We start from the raw sequence: 19,410 nt of genomic DNA, 5'->3' as shown, positions 1-19,410 counted from the left end.
GGTTTTTCTCAAGTTCTCTGCTAATTTTAAAGCAAGGTTTCTTTTTATTTTTCTGAAGAAAAAAAAGAAAAAGGAAAAGAGCCCTGTGCAAAAGTTTGGGAACCCTTTTGGATTATTCTCTGTTACCTTTTGAGAAGATGATTACTAAGGCCCAGACCAAGGTGATTTACTTGTTAGGGCTTCAATGAGTCAGGTGAATATAATTCCAAGGTTTAACTATATATTCTGAAGTAACTCCATTCCTTCTAAAGTATCTGACTGCGTCAAGGCAAGATCTGGAAGACCAAGAGAAATTTCAGATAGAATGGCCCAAGATCTGGTGAGAAATGCTCAGAAGAACCCACACACCACTGCAAAGGAGCTGCAAAAAAGAGTAGCAGACACCGGTCTAATTTTTCACAGGACAACAATACAGCGTACCTTAAACAACAAAGACCTACATGGCAGAGCTGCCAGAAAGAAGCCTTTCCTACAACCTCAACACAAAATTAAGCATCTGAAGTATGCAAAAAACCCTGAAGCCTATTGGAACAATGTGCTTTGGACTGACGAAACCAAAATTGAACTTTTTGGCCACAGCCAAAGAAGGTATGTTTGGAGAAAAAAGGGTGAAGCATTTGTAGAGAAGAACACCTTGCCAACTGTTAAGCATGGAGGTGGATCCATTATGCTTTGGGGTTGTGTAGCAGCTGGGCCATGCATGCAAGAAGGCCGAAGAATATTTTTGAGCTAGAGGTGTTCTGCCAGGAAGAATGGGGAAAATGTAAAAAAAAGAATTGAAAGACGCTACAGGATGCGTTTGCAAGCCGTTATAATAATAATAATAATAATAATAATAATAATAATAATAATACAAACCTGGTATGTATTAGGAAATGAATGGACAGGTCTAATTCCTGAGAAATATTACCATGTCAACTGAGAGAAGTGATGTGATTTGGGTAAATTCCAACTAAATCTAGTAAGTTCATGAACTCCAGGGTGGAACTGAGAGGCAGAATGATGTGTACAGAGGGTGTGGCAGAAGAGAGAGAGAGCCAGCCAAATAAGTTGGCCCGACACAGCGTATAACCTCACTGCTTTAGGCCCTACACAGCATATAACCTCACTGCTTTAGGCCCTACACAGCGTATAACCTCACTGCTTTAGGCCCTACACAGCGTATAACCTCACTGCTTTAGGCCCTACACAGCGTATAACCTCACTGCTTTAGGCCCTACACAGCATATAACCTCACTGCTTTAGGCCCTACACAGCATATAACCTCACTGCTTTAGGCCCTACACAGCATATAACCTCACTGCTTTAAAAGCTACTACTGCTAGTACCAGTCCTCTTTCTTTCCTACTGGCCCCCAGGCTAGCCATCATCTCATAATAATACAGTAGACTTATATAGCGCCTTTCTAGACACTCAAAGACGCTTTACAAACTGAAAAGATTGAGTAGTAATAATAAAAAGAAGGAAAAGGTAAATAGTAAGTAGTAATAAAAAGTATAGGGGCCTAATTAAGGTAGTAGTGCTGGGGACACATGGGAAGAGGAGGAGGGAGGGTTAACTGGTGAAGGTGAGCTTGAAGAGGTGGGTTTTGTGGGCCTGTTTAAATGTTGGGGTAAATGTTAAACTCATGGGTTCATACAGTGTGGCCACTGCCTGCCCAGTGCTATCATAGGCTTTGTTTTTCATTGGAGGGTTGCTGATTAGTGCATCAATGTGAAAAGTAGGTAATTGATAACATTCTACATTTAGTAGTTATTTTACCTGAGTACTGTAGTAACACTGCTTATGATAACAACATTGTATTATTAATATGCTGATGAAATGTCTGGGGGTCTCTGAGGACCTGTCCCCAATCACTGGCCTAACTGATGCCTGTGTGTGTGTGTGTGTGTGTGTGTGTGTGTGTGCGTGTGTGTGTGTGTGTGTGTGTGTGTGTGTGTGTGTGTGTGTGTGTGTGTGTGCCAAGAACCATGCAGTAGATGAGGATATAGTCACTTTTACAGTTAAAGCTAGATTACAGGTCCTTCCAACTAGACTCAATCTCTCTCTGTGGTACCCTAACACATTCTCTCCCCACTGTCTGCACCATGATCAGAATTCAATCACTGAATCCCTGTCACATATTCTGAATGGCTGCTTTGTATATAAAGGCATGTACATCGCTAGGCATGATAGAATTGTTGACTTGCTAGTTAAGGACATGCTCTCATATGTTACACCCTCTGTTAAAACCTATAAACACACACGTGTCTCAACTACCATGTTCAATCTGTGCAATAATGAATATGACTATTTTTCAAATGTTGCAGCCAATACACCAGATGTTATTGTTGTCGATGAGGACAGTAGAGAGGTCATCATTTTGGAAGTGGGTTGCGCGTTTGACTACAGCCTAGAAGAGGCCTTTCTTACCAAAGTTGTGAAGTACCATCCACTCAAAGATGCCATTGTACAGCTTGGGTACAAATGTAAATTATTAGTGTTTATATTTGGAAGCCTTGGTAATGTCCACAGACTAGTCGTCAGGGGGTTGCAGATGGCAGGAATTCCCAAGCCTAAAGCAAAGGCCAAGATTAAGGCCAAACTTGGCTTTCTCTATAGAAACCGTCACTCCTTCAATTCATCCGCTAAACGCACCCTCATTCAAATGACCATTCTCCCCATGCTTGACTACGGCGACACAATCTACAGGTCTGCATGCAAAGCTACACTCTCCACGCTCGACACACTGTATCACTCCGCCATCCGGTTCGCCACTAACACCCCCTACAGTACCCACCACTGCACTCTTTACTCCCTGGTCAACTGGCCCTCCCTTCACACCCGCCGTCACATGCACTGGCTCACCCTCATCTATAAAACCCTCCTCCACCTATCACCCCCCTATCTGTGTCTCCTGCTTCACCCTCTGCCTGTCACTCGCAACACCCGATCCTCACTCCACATCCAACTAAAAATTCCCAAATCCACCACTTCCCTTGGCCGTGCATCATTCCAGTTTGCTGCCCCCTCTGACTGGAATGCTCTGCAAAAAACCCTCAAACTGGATAAACTCATCTCCCTCTCTGCCTTCAGACTCACTATTTCAGACACCCTCACTGATTCCTGCACATGCTTCTCTTCTCTGTAGGGCAGCACTTGTATTCATTCCCTTTACACACACCCTCTGTCCACCTGCACTTGTTTTTATGCCCCCATACGCTCATGTCTGCTCATTCTCTGCTTTTAAGCTTTTCTGTGTTAATGTTAATACTGTTTTCTAATGTTTGTTGGCCTGTTTCGTAAGTGCTTATTGCTGTTGTTGTACGTATTTGGTGTCTGTGTCTCAGTGGTTATTGTTGTACCGTATTTATGTTTGCTTGACTGTGTCTCAGTGTGTATCGTTGTATTGGTTTGTTTACTGGCTGTCTTAGTGTCCATATTGTATCGCTGTGTTGATTGGTCGTGTCTCAGTGGTTATTGTTGTGTTTGCTTGGCTGTGTCCCAGTGCGTTTTGTTGTATTGTATTGTCTTGTGTTGCCTGTCTGCTTTTTGGCTGTGTCCCAGTGCGTTTTGTTGTATTGTATTGTCTTGTGTTGCCTGTCTGCTTTTTGTGCTTACTGTTGTATTCCATTATTGATGTCTGTTAGTGCTTTTGTTGTATTGTTTGTGTTACATGTGTTTAATGCTTTTTGTGCTTTGTTTTTAACATGTTTTATCTTTCAGCCCCCCTCCCCTTTCCCCTTATTGCAGGCCGGCATTGTAAATAAGAATTTTGTTCTTAATTGTCTCGCCTGGTAAAATAAAGGTAAAATTAAATTAAAATAAAAGGCTGTGGCAAAATTCTGCTCAATATCTGCAATAATTGGCAGCCGCCACATATGGAGGAGACGCTGCTACCTGTACCCATAGACAGATTTAAAGCTTGAATTATCGAGTGTCCTATGCTGGTGCAACTAATACTGTTTGTGTTCAAGAATTTTATTGTAAAATGTGAACGCAAATAAAGATATTAAATGTGTGTGTGTGTGTCACTGACAGAGGACTGTTGATGTTTTCCCTGACATTTGAAGGAGCTGTGATGCAGTGATGCAGCACCACAGTGAATAAACACTTTTTGTCTTCCAGCTGAGAAGGTCAGGTTCACTCATTATTGTCAACATGGTTGTAAATCATTTGCTTAAGGTCAGGTTTAAGGTTGTGCTAACAACAGTGCCTCTCGTGGTGCAAATGTATCAGAAATGATTAATCAGGCTATGATACTGAAGAGTGTGGCAGATTCAATAATGCTTATTATCGGAAATAATTTATGATGTATGGCCTTATTCATCTGTTGGCATGGCTAGTGAAGCTACATCTTAACTTAGTGTAGACCATATTTCACTGAGAGAAAAAAATGACACCCTCCATAAAATTCTAGCTTTCCATTGAGGCAAGAGCTCAAACTGTAGCACCATACGAGACCATACTCATTCATAATCTAAATATTTGACTGACTTAGCCAGGGAAGGCATATGTGATGGGCGGGGTTCAAACCCAATTAACTCCAACATGAAAGACACAAGCGTCTACCATTAAGCTAGGAGGACATCCTCATGGCCTGAGGGTGACACTCGAATTGACATGTGTCAGACTGGGCTACCGCATCACAAGCTCATGCTCATGCAAGCTCATACGGCAGCTCATGCTCTGCTACACACTGTATGCATTGGATTAAGAAGATGGTCAGTGTTCAAATGAACTCGTTAGGGAATCTGACCTTCCTCTTCCTTCTTTAAAGTTTGCCTGGAGTGCCCTAGCCCAACACAAGTCTTAATAGGAGAATAAGAAGAATACAAGACTGGGGTGCCTGTGGCGCAGGCAGGAGGTAGAGCCGCCGTCTAATGATCGCAAGGTCGGCAGATCGGCGGTTCGAGCCCCGGCTGGCCACATGTCGAAGTGTCCTTGGGTAAGACACTGAACCCCAAATTGCTCCGAGTGAGCGGGCCGGCGCCTTGCATGGTAGCTTGCCGCCATTGGTGTGTGAATGTGTGTGTGAATGGGTGAATGAGAGGCCTTTGTAAAGCGTTTGGATAAAAGGTATAATAAGTGCAGTCCATTTACAAGAGTTTATTCATGATGCTCATACGTCATTTAGCTTCCTGTATGGGTGCGTCTAGATAATTTTTTTATTTATTTTTTCTCTTTACATGTAAATGGAAGTAGTGACGTGTGCCTTCACCAGTTCCTGTTTGAATTGACCTGTGGATTGCGTATAAGTATAGCCTACTACAGTATGAGATTTCCCTCAAAATATATTCACATAGATCAGAAAAATAGATCCCATAAGCGATTCAAGTCAGCTTCATTTTGTAACAATGCATGGAGATTGAATGAAAAGTGTTCCGAGAGTGGTGGCTAGTGGGCTGAGATTTGACAGGGTTGAAACAACATTGAATTAATGATTCTCAACTTGGAAAAGCTTTCATTTGTTTATGTGAATAAATGGTGTGAAATGATGAAAGCTAATTAAAGCAATGAGAATGACTGATGGGTATTCTAAAGCAGCCTGCCAGTGAATAAAGACAGCTCTAGGCTGTCTAATTCAATTGCATCATTTGACTGTGATATTAACTACTGACCCAAATAAAATAAAACATGCCTAAAGATGCAGTAGCTTCCATAAATTTAATAAATCAAACGATCCAACAAATAATATTATGAATCATAATTTGATGAATTCAGTGGGTTATTTATCGGGAGAGTTTGGTGTAAATGAGTCTATTACCCACTCAATTCCCACCCAATAATTGTCCAGCTCCGGACATAATAGTACAAATCCCAATAATTTAGTCGTCCAGATCTGTTTCCAGTAAATGGGACAGCCAGACCTAACCACTAATGTCCCTGTGACCCACTTGAAAAATCACAACCTGTTATTATGTTCTGTTGGTGCAAATGGATTTCAGAACCTCATTCATTTTCAACCTACTCACTGTAAGTTATTCCCAGGTAATTTGGTATGAGTGGGAGTAGTGTACAATTATAAAGGTGTTGGTTGGGATAGTAACCATGAGGGGAATGATCAGAGGTCCACAGCCATGTATCAGAAGAGTGGTCTGAGGTTGCACCCTCTGGAGGCATATTAGGTAAATCCATCTCTATTCGCTACCGTGGGTGTCTAAATGCACTCCATCCTTTTTGTAACTGACTTGATGACAGGGGAGGCTGGTTCATTAGGTGCAATTGGGCAATGCCCCACCAAAGGGAGAAGAGAGAGATTTTTTTTCTATGACTTCTAGACAGTGTTGCTTCTGAATATCATAGTCCAATCAGCTAGTGTTCTGTGGAGTATATCATAGTCCAATCAGCTAGTGTTCTGTGGAGTATGTTCCAATCAGCTTCAAGTCCCGCCCCTTTCGGGGCAACTTTCAGTCTACTCGAAGTTGCACTAGGCTGTTCTCGTAGACTTGCATGTAAAATCTATTTTGGTAACTTCAGGCCATTCGGTCAATTGTCTATGGGGTTTTGGGACATGCACCGAAAGGGGCGGGACTTGAAGCTGATTGGAACATACTCCACAGAACACTAGCTGATTGGACTATGATATACGCCACAGAACACTAGCTGATTGGACTATGATATTCAGAAGCAACACTGTCTAGAAGTCATAGAAAAAAAATCTCTCTCTTCTCCCTTTGGTGGGGAGCCAGCCTCCCCTGCTTGAGGATATTACAACTGGACCTATTACCGAAGTCAAACTTCGTTTGTGGTCGCAATCTCCGCGCAATCTCCGCGCAATCTCCGCGGCTGTTAGGCTGCTACTGTTGGTGTTTTGCGAAGCCAGAATACACAAACTCGACCTGAAGGTAAGAGAGTCAGCTAAGATAAAAGCTACTTCAAACATTTAGTAATATCGTCAGCATGGTACGTTTTCTATTGTCGTCTTTTAGCTTGTTTGTTTATGTATTCAGCACACGCACACACACACACACACACACACACACACACACACACACGCACACACGCACACACACACACACTCACACTCACACACTCACTAGAGGGGATGAAGAGGTCTGTACAGGGGGGTAGGGGGGATGAAGAGGTCTGTACAGGGGGGTAGAGGGGATGAAGAGGTCTGTACAGGGGGGTAGAGGGGATGGAGAGGTCTGTACAGGGGGGGTAGAGGGGATGGAGAGGTCTGTACAGGGGGGTAGGGGGGATGAGGAGGTATGTAGAGGTGGGTAGGGGGGATGAAGAGGTCTGTAGAGGTGGGTAGGGGGGATGAAGAGGTCTGTAGAGGTGGGTAGGGGGGATGAAGAGGTCTGTACAGGGGGGTAGAGGGGATGAAGAGGTCTGTACAGGGGGGTAGAGGGGATGAAGAGGTCTGTACAGGGGGGTAGAGGGGATGGAGAGGTCTGTACAGGGGGGTAGGGGGGATGAGGAGGTATGTACAGGGGGGTAGAGGGGATGAAGAGGTCTGTACAGGGGGGTAGAGGGGATGAAGAGGTCTGTACAGGGGGGGTAGAGGGGATGGAGAGGTCTGTACAGGGGGGTAGGGGGGATGAGGAGGTATGTACAGGGGGGTAGAGGGGATGAAGAGGTCTGTACAGGGGGGTAGGGGGGATGAGGAGGTATGTACAGGGGGGTAGAGGGGATGGAGAGGTCTGTACAGGGGGTAGAGGGGATGGAGAGGTCTGTAGAGGTGGGTAGAGGAGATGTAGAGGTGGGTAGAGGTGATGAAGAGGTCTGTAGAGGTGGGTAGAGGGGATGAAGAGGTCTGTACAGGGGGGTAGAGGGGATGAAGAGGTCTGTAGAGGTGGGTAGAGGGGATGAAGAGGTCTGTACAGGGGGGTAGAGGGGATGGCGAGGTCTGTACAGGGGGGTAGAGCTATTCTCATGCTAAAATCGACTGTAAATCCAGATTTTAAAGTTGATATTCTTCCCCGTGGAGCATGCCCCCATAACCTGTGCCCCACCCAAAATGTTTAGCACCAGCCGCCACTGCTTGATGATAATGACAAAAGTAGTTTAACACGGACAAGTGGCAGAAATGCATACTCTCAATGTCACATTGTGCGTACAGGGCTATTCCAATTCAAGCGATTCTAAGTACAGCCTACACACCATTTAACCCTCCGGTTGTGTTCATGTTTGCCCCCCCATCCTTGGTGTTCCCGGTCTAATTAACTGCTTCATATCTCCAAAACTACATGGTCAAATTTGCTAAATGTGGTACCTGGTGAAAACTGAGACCTGTGAGATGTTAAAGCATGAACATAGATATGACCAAATTACTGTAATGTGACTAAATACACAGTAGAAATTGAATATTTCATTTCCGTTTTTGAGAATTTCAAATAAGAAGGCCAGTTACACCCTGAAACTCTATATATCTCTGCCAAACAACACATTGGATCAGTTCTTCAACATCTCAACATATACTGTGCAAAATGTTATGAGACATAAACAATGTAGACTATTGGTTAAAAAAGAAACTCCACATCCAGTGCTCATCTGTCGAAATAAACATGATGTTCACTACTTCCCATGCACCTGTTACAGCAGCACAGGCAGTCAGACACGGCCATGCCATTGGTAATACAGATATTATATTAATATTATTATTATATATATAATATATGATATGGTCGAGCTGAACCCCTTCAAATGTCAGCAGCATTTGAATAATAATACATCATTAAGCATAAGCAAAATGACATTGTGCTGCTGAATAGCCGACACAAAGAGGTATTTCGGTCGATAGACAAAGCACACAGATAGATTGTTTTCGACTATGACCAACAGCTTTTGTGCATTTAGGATATGCACCTATGCACAATCTTTACATCTAATCAACTGGCATGCATGTGCGCAGCGCGATGGTCTCCTAAATCTTCAGAGATTATCATCACAATGAATTCAAACTAAGTTGATGAGGAAATTATGTGCACGCTGAAATATAAACCTATTCACATAGAAAGTTGCAAAACAATTGAAATACTAGCAGAAACTATAAAGCACGTTACCTGTCATCTCCTGTGTCGTTATGCTGACCGTTATGTTTGAGGTTGAAGTCGGAGCGTTTTTATTCTATGAGCAGCCCTCAGCGGCGGCAAAGCGCTTTAGTGACAGAAAAACAAACGCATATGTTTCAAATAAGCCAATAGACTACACTATCATACATGCGGATCTAGGTTCCTATGAGGATACTTTAATACATTTCTATCTTGTGGTCCGACTCCTTTTCCTACGATAACTGGATTGTCGTTCGATATACTGCGAGACGCGTGTGCAGCAATTGCGTCCCCTCGTCTCCACTGCCACTTTTTTGGTTCGGATGACATGATCAGTGTTCTGACGTCACATATTCAAATGACCACTTGACCACTAGGTGGGGTATGGTTACAGAGTAGGCTCAACATGACCATGTGGGAAATGATAACCTTCATTTAATTTTAAAACCCTAATTTTAGGACTTTTGGAGAAAGCAAACGTAATTGTGCTAGTAAGAGAAGAGGATACAAGGGTACCATTATCTGTAAACAGCACAGGAACTAGAAGTAGATCTACTGTATAAGAAAGGGCTTAACAATGATTTCCTGAAATATGGGTATAAGTATAGGATAGATAGTGAGTATGTGATAAAGACAATGGAAATTAGCACGCTTGGTTTGACACACACACACACACACACACACACACACACACACACACACACACATTCTTCATAAACTTTGTAATTTGAGCACTGTCTTAAAACATTGCAAAAAAAATGCATTGTCTGAAAAAAGCTAGGACACAATCACAATCATAACAGTGCACACAACATATAACCCCCTCCCGTAGGAAATCATTAATACAGCATTAGCACGAGGCTGTGACCTTCCAACTGCCCACGGCATACTGCAGAGATGCACCACTGCTGACCATCACTACTGTAGCTGTCATTACCATTTCCATCCCCATTAATTATTGACTATATCTCCAACAGCATGTTAGACCCGAAAGTGGAAATCGACATGCAAACAGGCTAAGAGCCCTGTGCTCTTTGGGGGTTGGATTGTGGATTTAAAAGTATATAATGCTCTATAGTCGAAAAAAGGTACGGTAGTTTAATATAGGCAATGCCAGGGTTCATTCCAGATTGGGGTAGTCCCACTTATATTTTCATTTTTATTGTGACAGAGACAGTAGAGATTTGACAGGAAGGATGGTGAGAGAGAGAGGAGGGATAACATGCAGGATATGTCCGCGGCCGGAATCGAACTGGGAACCCTGCGGTTACATGGTCAACGCTTAGTCCACTACGCCACCTAAGCACCCCTACAGTATACTTTTGAAGAATGCTCGAATTGGCAACCAGAGGCTAAGTTGTTCCAGCATTACTTGTGAGGATATGTGTTGAATATTTACTTGATGTTTTGGGTCACACCAACTTCACCTAAAAATTCTGTTAAAGAAATAAGTTTGCTCCATACCTCTTGATGTAAATTTGCTCCATACTGTTGATACAAGTTTGCTCCATACCTGTTGATACAAGTTTGCTCCATACCTGTTGATATAAGTTTGCTCCATACCTGTTGATACAAGTTTGCTCCATACCTGTTGCTGTAAACCTGTTTGTGCCAAAGAGTTGTTATGCCCATACAAAACTCAGCTACAAGCAAAACAATGATTTACAATCTCCATTTCCAATTTTCAATTCTACTATACTCATAGATAAGCAATTATTTTAGGGGCATCTAAACGATTGAAATGGCCAATGGATAACTTTTACAATACATAGTGAGAGTGAGACTTTTATTATGGTGTTTTTGTTTTTAGTTCAACTATTTAAATCTATTGAATCTGTAGACCTATGGTACCTATGGTGGACATTAAATAGCATTTTGTAAAAACTCTTATGATAAGTTATAATGATAAGAATTTACAATAAGGCCTACAACTCCTTAGAATTGAGTCAAACAGATCTGTAAAATGTACCCAAAGGAACTCAAGATATAAATAGTATTTGGTTTCTATAGTATCAGTAATGACTCAATTAAGATAATGACTGATAATGACGGATACCACATCTGAATTGAGACTGAAATGTAACAATATCTACAAGCATGTCAATTCTTAGATTTTGCTGTCAATCGACAAAGGGAAAAAATACCCCAAAAGGTCTGTTTATTTCAAATACATTTTGTATGTGACAAATATAGCACATTGGGAGAGCTCATCAATAACACTGAGGCTAGACCCTAACTAAAAACAACTACAACATAAACATACATTTGTTACAATAGACAGCATCAACCACAGACACAGAGCGCAGAAGAGAGCACAAATTGGATTGGATTGAATCATATTAAGAGAAAATCAACTACGGTACTGTAACAAAACAAACACTAGGCCAGTCCCACACATGATTGTGTTTTGTGTAATTGTGTAGAGTCAAATCCACACGAATCCAATGTCTTTAGGATAATCCCGTCAGAACTGCAACTGTGCATCGACACTACAGAACACCCAAGCCTGATACCAGTGATGAGAGCCTATTGGAGGAAAGTAGGAAACATGACAGAGGGACAGAGGAGTGGAACAATGCTTGTTAAAAGAAACTTCACAGTTAACGCTATAGACCAACCCTCTCAACAGTCTATGGCAGGTTCAGCATCACTCAGTGTATGATACTGGCTTCCTTCTAAAAAAACATATTATCGGTCCACTATTTACAATAATACAAAACAAAGTACATATCTGAGAAAAGCGATTTTGCTTAACACGCTACGAGAGTAACACATTTTTATAGTCCTCAGCAAGACATAAAGCCAACCCATGAAGAGGATCCCATGTGTCTATGTAGCTCATAAGCCTATGAAATGTATGTTCAGGTTTACATGAGACTGTAGAGTAGGTACAGTGGTTTTATTTATAGTTAAAACAATTGTGTTCTATTAATAAGTAGCTGAGTGTGAGCGCGTGTATTCATCAGCAATTGCCCAATTAATCAGACATGTATATTGGATGTATCTTGATTTAGCTTTGAAGGAAGAAACAAGTGATTATTGACTCCAAGATACTTGACGTGACCAAATTCTTATGAGCAAAATGAATGAAGCAAAATATATTTTTGCTGATTCACTTTTTCATAAATGAAAAGTGTATGAATGACTTCATAAACACAATATTGACCAGACCAGAAAAGCTTTCTTAAGTCATAAATCAATATGGGGCAAACTTCTGCCGGTCAGATTTGTGGAGCTTAGCAGTGTACGGGACTAGACCTTGTGCTAGGCCTGAGGCCGGGTGGACAGCCATCATAGGCAGAGATTTCATGCCAAGCAGACTGGAGACAGGGACAGCATAGTGTGGGGTGGGGATGGCGGAAAAGGTTGAGGGGGAGTGGACATTAATGGTGGTGGGGGCTTGAGTGGTGCCAGCCAGGACAGCCATGGAGGTAGGTGTAGAGACAGTAGGAGCAGATTGAGAGAAGGCCATGTTGAGGTCAACTTGGTTCACAGCGGAAGCAGTCTGCATACTGTATTTAGCCATCTCTAAGCTGCAAACAAATACAGGGAGGAGAGCATGTTTGAGAGGATGGGATGAGACAAGATAGGGTTCAGTCAATTAGTTAAGGGGGGAGGCAAATCAAAAGAAGAGGGAAGAAGGAGGGAGGCACGACATGGGAGGAGGGTAAGAAAAAGGAAGAAACAAAGAATCATAGAAGGAATGTCATGAAAAGAGATAATAAGATAACAAGGGTTTTCATGCTTTCAGGAGTATGGATCGGTGGATTATGTGTAAATCAGGCCCACGGGTTTCAGATGAGATATATAGCCCTAATTTAAGTTACAACAACATTGTGTGATTGGCCATCCCATCTCTGCTATGGGGAACCCAATAGGTCATAACTGACATTTCACAAGGTAATTAGCGGTCTTACCTGGCGTTGATGAGGTACTGTGCCACACTGATGCTGGTCGGCGAGCCTGTGATCGTGACTTGGCGCATTGCCGATCCATCTGTGGTGCTGCTGCCGATTTTGATGTGCGCTCCAGAAACCTGGCGAATCTCATTGATCTTGCTGCCTTGTCTACCAATTATGCAGCCAATAAACTGAGAAGAGATAATAGGATATGTCGATTATGCGGTAAAGACACCCCCCACTGTTAATTTGCCCCTCCTAAAAAACACTTACAGTACTTAAGAGCAGAACAATTGGTGTGTTACAACAGTGTGATTTACATGATGTACATTGTCTGGCGTAGACAGCCTTACCTCATTGGGTATTGCCATCTCCTGAGAAGTTGGAGGGACAGCGGCCTCAAATCCTGCAGAAGAAGATATGGAATGATAATTAAAATGCACATTTACATTTACACTGAAAGGCCTCCGAGGTGATTGTTATGCACATTATGATGTCTGAGACACCCCATAGGGCATTCATCAGGTGTGGGATTAGTGTACATATTACGTACACGGTGGAGGCAGGTGGAGGTAGAAATTGGAGTAGACAATTGATACCATTCCTTATTCCATTCCATGCATTACAATGAGCCCATCCATTCTACCTCCAACAGCCTCCCCAGGTGCACATTTAAAAAATGAAACTGTAACCCAAGATCATAAAAGAAGTGACACATCTTTGAATACATTACAACCAATAAACATCTGCATAACAATGAATGAAAGCTGGTTGAATGCATGTTTTTTTTTTTTATTATCCTGGTTTGTTGTGGAATAGGACACATGGGATGGTTCACAGTACAGTAGGTCAGGGATGGTATGGTATGGGGATGTTAGACATGGAGGAGAGATGTGGCAGAGGTGGAGGAGAGGGGTTTGTAAGATGAGGATGTTTTGGAGCAGGGTGTAAGGCAACATGTCAGTGACTTGATACCTCTGATAGCCACTGTGGCATACTGTTACTCGTATTGCACATTTGCACTGTTTTTCTAAGTAATTGATCTATGTTGTACACTGTTATGTGTGTCTGTATAACTTAGACATAAACAGATGAAAATATCAATGTGACATGTCTGGTTAAATTAAGGATAATAATAATAATAATAATAATAATATGAATAATAATTATTATAATACCAGTATAACATAAACATACCAGTAAAATGTGTAAGACTAAAACACAATATAAAATATACGGTATAAAAAAAAAAGTGACCGAAGCTGAGGAAGGTGTTTTAATGATGTGATGAGCGCAGGAGGACAGAGAGAGGGAGACATGGATTTCCCCAGGGAGCCTTGGGTACGTACCAGGGAAGGTAGGATTGCTCTGCCCAAGGGAAGGGAAGGGGATATGCTGCATAGCCAACTGGTGAAGCTTGGTCAACTGCAGGGTAGGAAGGAAGTTAGAACTAACCAATCAATACTGGATTATTTCGGAGGAGCTGACAGCTACAATACAGAGCCAATCTGAAGTTAAAACAGAGTTTCATACTGCATCCATTTGGATAAGAATTTGATGCCACGCGGGCTTATCTCTGTAATAATTGGATTTTGCCAATAGTTCATATGGTATTTCTATGAGAAAGAGGGGCTACATGATTTTAATGATCCCCATTTTTTCGCCCACAATCCTTTTAAAGAATGCAAACTGCTATGTTAGTATACGTAATAGTAGTATGCACAGAAGTGACTATAATACAGGGTAGTGTTAAGGTTTAGGAGGGCGTAGTGGTGGAAGGTGTTGGGCAGGAGTGGGTAACTGGGATAGGTGGTGTGTGATCAGACCAGTACACTTACATCTTGATGTGGATAAGCATACTGCCCTTGTAGTGCGAACGCCTACAACACAAAGTGGGAAACAAGAGGGTATGGTTAAAATGTGTTTACGTTAAAATCAGGACGTAAATGGACAGAAGCTTCCTTTAGCTTTATTAGAGACTACTTTACTCACATCCCAGCATCCTCTACCACTCTGTCCTATATTCCCATCGTTTTTAACAACCTCAAAATGTTCGATCTACCTTGTTTCATTTTTATTTTTATTTTATTTTATTGCCAAATTAAAGGGAGATAGGGGTTGTTAGGCATGATGACACGTTTAAAAGGCCCTATTATATACTGAGTACTGTTCACTTGAAACTGTAAAAATGCTTGTTAATTTTAATGTGTGTTGTGCAAGCTCTGACCAGACGCTCTGGCCAAGTCATAATGTCTGCGGCAACAATTTTATCTCCCCTGGTCGGTCACTCATTATTGCATGCAGATGCTGCCCTCTAGTGGTCGTAATATGCTCTGATCATTGTTTGGCTGGATGAATGTTAGCGACACTTCAATGTAAATCATGTTTAAGAATGTCTTTATCAAAAATATTTTCTTTTGTTGACATTTTGGTACACATTATGAAAAGTTATTATTTGAAAGTGGTAGGCCTACTCACTGGTTGAGCGTGTTGTTGAGCGTGTTGTTGTGCTAACATGGCATGGTTTCCTCCCTGCATGGACATTGGACGATATGGAACAGTTGCCCCTTTGGGTGGTGACTGGAGACACAACCATGCAAAACAACAAACATGATTGACAGGACAACTGCATCATTATCAACTGCAAGAGATGACATGTATCCTACTGTTCCTTAGATGACATGGATGTTCCTCAGGTGTCTTAGATGACTTTGATGTATTTGTGATCAAATGAATGAATGAATGAATGGTCTTTATTGTCATTGATATAGTACAGGTACCAAACAACGAAATTTGGGAGGGGGGGCTCCGAAATTTCCCAAATAAAAATGATATACTATGTCCCATATATCAATATAATATGGGAATCTGTAACTCTGTGTATCTCTAATAACTACCCCTACACTTGTATACAGTAGGGACAACTTCATATACATTGTTACCGTCATATCGTTGTCTAATGTCTATGTAAAACCTTATTTCTATTGTTCAAGTATGTTCAGCTAAAAATAGTTGTGGAACCTGCTGTGTTTACAGTGGGACAGAGGTAAAAGTGCCTTGCCTCCAGCATGACAGAGCAGATGTGTCTCACACACTCAGTAATGGCCAGAGGAGTGCCAGAGATAGTAACAGCTCTCTCTGTGGAGTCTGGCAGCATGTCTCCCGCCACCTGCACCTGGGCCCCTGTGGTCTGAATCGCAGACAAAATGGGAGAAAAAAGAGAACCCATTACTTGTCAAAAGATGCCTTCCGATATTCAAATGTACAAAATGACACGACTAATGTCTGTCATGCATGTCAAAATAAATATTTAATCCCATTATTTGGAGAGTACAAATGTTTGAGCGGGCAGGTTTGTAGTCTCACACGACGAGTTTTACAGCTACTGTACACCGAGCAGTTGTAGAGAACACTCAGGACAGACTGACTGTGGTTGATATTTCTGACGGAGTGATGAATCGGTTGCCAGGTTGCAATGGGTTAATTCCCTCGTGACCTTTTTCTAGAGACCCAGAATCAAAACGTGAGATGATTTTTGTGGCCAAAATCCTACCTCTCGGATCTCCTTGATCTTGGACCCCCCTTTGCCTATTAAAGAGCCACATTGACTTCCTGGAAACACAAGACGGAGTGTCACTGGTGGCTTGCTTGTCACTGTGCTGTTGGTCATAGCGGCAGTGATGTCCTAAAACAGAGCACAAGACAATGGTTAAAGCATCGAGTCAATTAAGAGTCATTTTGCATCTTGTAAGTGTATGTCAAGTCAGGATTCTGTCCAAAGTGAGAGAGAAAAGGTTATTCCTGCCAGAGCCTGCAAGGTGTTGTAATTACCTCCTCAAACCTCTCTGCAATCATGGAAAAAGCTCTGAAGATTCCCTCTGTGGGCCCTGTGATGGTAACAATCCTCTCTGGAGAGGATCCCTCTGAAATGTTAATGCGAGCCCCGCTCTGGAAATAAATAAAAGTGTGGCGTTTTAATACATTTGATCTGTCACATGAAACGAAAACATATTTGGATGATTTGTTTTCCTGAAACTGCGTAATAAATCGTTAACACTAACATAGTGCATAATTAGTGCGCTTGGGAAGCAACACTCTTGTAATCCTTCATACTTATTATTATTATTATCTTTTGTACTATTCTTCCCAGGGTTTCTACTCCTACAGGTTTTCAGCTACATACACCAAACCAACTCTATCTACTTTGCGGCATGCTCATCTAATATTTTACGCGCAACATCTCCATGTTCCCTGCGCTCTGGAGAGGCTACATTAATTCCAGAAAAACTATTAGCGAAATTGAGTCTTTTACTATCAGTATGTTATGAATTACGGTTGATTCAACAGAAGGCCAATCAGGTCATGTATAACATTGCTGATGTCATGGCCATTTGTTGAAGTGACACTGGAAAGGATTGAAAAACAGCAGCGCACCCCTTATTTGTGGTAGTAAGTTTGACTTTTTAGTGGTTGTGGTCATTTGATGTCAGTTGATATTAAATAACCTAAATTTATATCATTTAGATATCATTTAGACATTTAGCCAATCAGAAAGAATGGCCTCACTGATGGAGGGAATCCAGTCCAAGAATAACAGAATACATACGGTTGCAAGTTGTATTGTGATATTATGTACTTGGATACAGGAGAGATAGATATATAGATAGATTTGTTTAAAGAAAGTGTCAGTCTTATTATGGTAGAAGATACAGTTAGATATGGTTTGGTTGGTTGGATGGATTGATAGAATGTTACATAGATAGATGGACAGGATGAGACAGATATATATATATATATATATATATATATATATATATATATATATATATATAGATAGATAGATAGATAGATAGAGTGGAGTGTTTTCAGTGAGGTAGAACTGGTAGCCAAGAGAGTGCATTGTTGTGTAATCATACACATTATGTTCTGCAGGTCTCCTATTTAATTGTTTTCCAGAGTTGTGAAGGTTCCTTAGCAGTTGCAGTAGGTGTTATTTAAAGGTTCCTTAGCAGTTGCAGTAGGTGTTATTTAAAGGTTCCTTAGCAGTTGCAGTAGGTGTTATTTAAAGGTTCCTTAGCAGTGGCAGCAGGTGTTATTTAAAGCCTAATCATAATAATGAATTCCAGGACTGCCTTCAAACAAAGTTTTATAGCCATAGAACAATCTTCAGATAAATCTATCTTGATTAGAACGGAGATGATTTCTGTTGGTCACCAGAGGGGTGATTTTGAGGCAGACGGTGTCGTGCATAAACTCTGGACACCTATTTTTGTGAGGCACGCATTCTCATTTCCTTGCTTTCAGCGGCTTGGAAGTATGCCAGTATGTCCTACGGCTATAAAACTAATATTTATGGAACATTATTATAAATTTACATTTACATGTACATAAATAAATCCTTATCATAGGCTATGCATTAAAACAAAATAGCCTTAGGTTAATTGCCATACCTGCTTTGCCGTTGAATTACATTGGGGAGAATAATTCACAGATGTTGCCACATTAAGCTTTTGATTTATTGTGCTTGAGGGGGAGGGTCTAAAAAGCAATGTGAAATGTTTGGGTCCTCTCTATCAGTTAAAAAACACTATACTGAGATGCTCTAAACAACAGGCAGAGTATGCTCACAAATGGATGCTGTCATACATCAGTCCACCATGCCTGCTGTCCATGGTGCTTATATCAGTGGTGGAACCTTCAACTGTGTCAGAATTGTCATGAAGCACTCAATTGTTTTCAAAGATTTGAACATTTATTCCCGAATATAATATGTTAACCTTATGTATTATGCTATTCTTGGACCAGATTCCCTCCATCAGCAATTGCTAAGCAATATGTTACTTGAGAATAAAGTAGATATACCTCAATATCTCATTGTGTAAACTATTTCCACTACCTAGACTTTTAGACAACTGGCCAAGCACATTAAGTTTATTCAGAATGTTCATTTTCTAGTTTGTAGTTTGTGTCATAAAATGCCATATTCAATTATATATAATATATATTATACAGTGGTATAAGATTTGATTTACCTCTTCTCTCATCTTTTTGACAGTTTCCCCTTTCTGTAATAAATCAGAAAATGTGAGAACATGAAACACAAGGAATAAATACGCATTTGAAATGAAAACTTGTTTTTGTAAATCTAAATCAATTTACAGTACCTTTCCAATTATGCTGCCCACTTCCTGTGAACAAAGACACAAAAGAAACAATATGTACAATATCTATGACATAAATACATATGAATACATACTGTATAAGAAAATACCTTCAGTCGATCTCTTGATTTAATTGGAACATTGGTATAGTATATAGTATATAGTATAGTATAGTATATCTTACTGTGTTTTAGCACTCTGAGATTTTATATGTAAAGTGCTTTTATAAATAAAATGTATTATTATTATTATTATTATTATAGTGATAGTATAATATAATGGAGTTTTCTTTACCTTTCCGTGCATGAGAAGCCGTAATGTGAGAGTCACATTGAGTGCCAGCTCTGAGGTCCCTTCTTCCTTATCAGACAT

The 19,410-nt window shown here is 41.0% G+C and overlaps 1 protein-coding gene across 1 annotated transcript; it reads right to left on the bottom strand.

The window, feature by feature from the left end:
• Positions 1–12,174: 12,174 nt before the first annotated feature.
• Positions 12,175–19,410, bottom strand: LOC308162127 (poly(rC)-binding protein 3; the record flags this gene model as incomplete). The annotated part of the gene is made up of 12 exons (XM_080536234.1): positions 12,175–12,511; positions 12,896–13,068; positions 13,231–13,283; positions 14,227–14,302; positions 14,716–14,757; positions 15,356–15,457; positions 15,939–16,067; positions 16,431–16,562; positions 16,709–16,825; positions 18,910–18,942; positions 19,042–19,065; positions 19,333–19,410. The coding sequence occupies 12 exons, from the start codon at positions 19,408–19,410 to the stop codon at positions 12,175–12,177; spliced, it is 1,296 nt and encodes a 431-aa protein (XP_080392360.1).

The sequence above is a fragment of the Nansenia antarctica genome, assembly GCF_963989245.1.
Source record: "Nansenia antarctica genome assembly, chromosome: 1".
NCBI classification, from domain to species: Eukaryota; Metazoa; Chordata; class Actinopteri; order Argentiniformes; family Microstomatidae; genus Nansenia; species Nansenia antarctica.
Note: the sequence above shows the minus strand (reverse complement) of the source record. Positions and strands in the feature narration are given on the sequence as shown.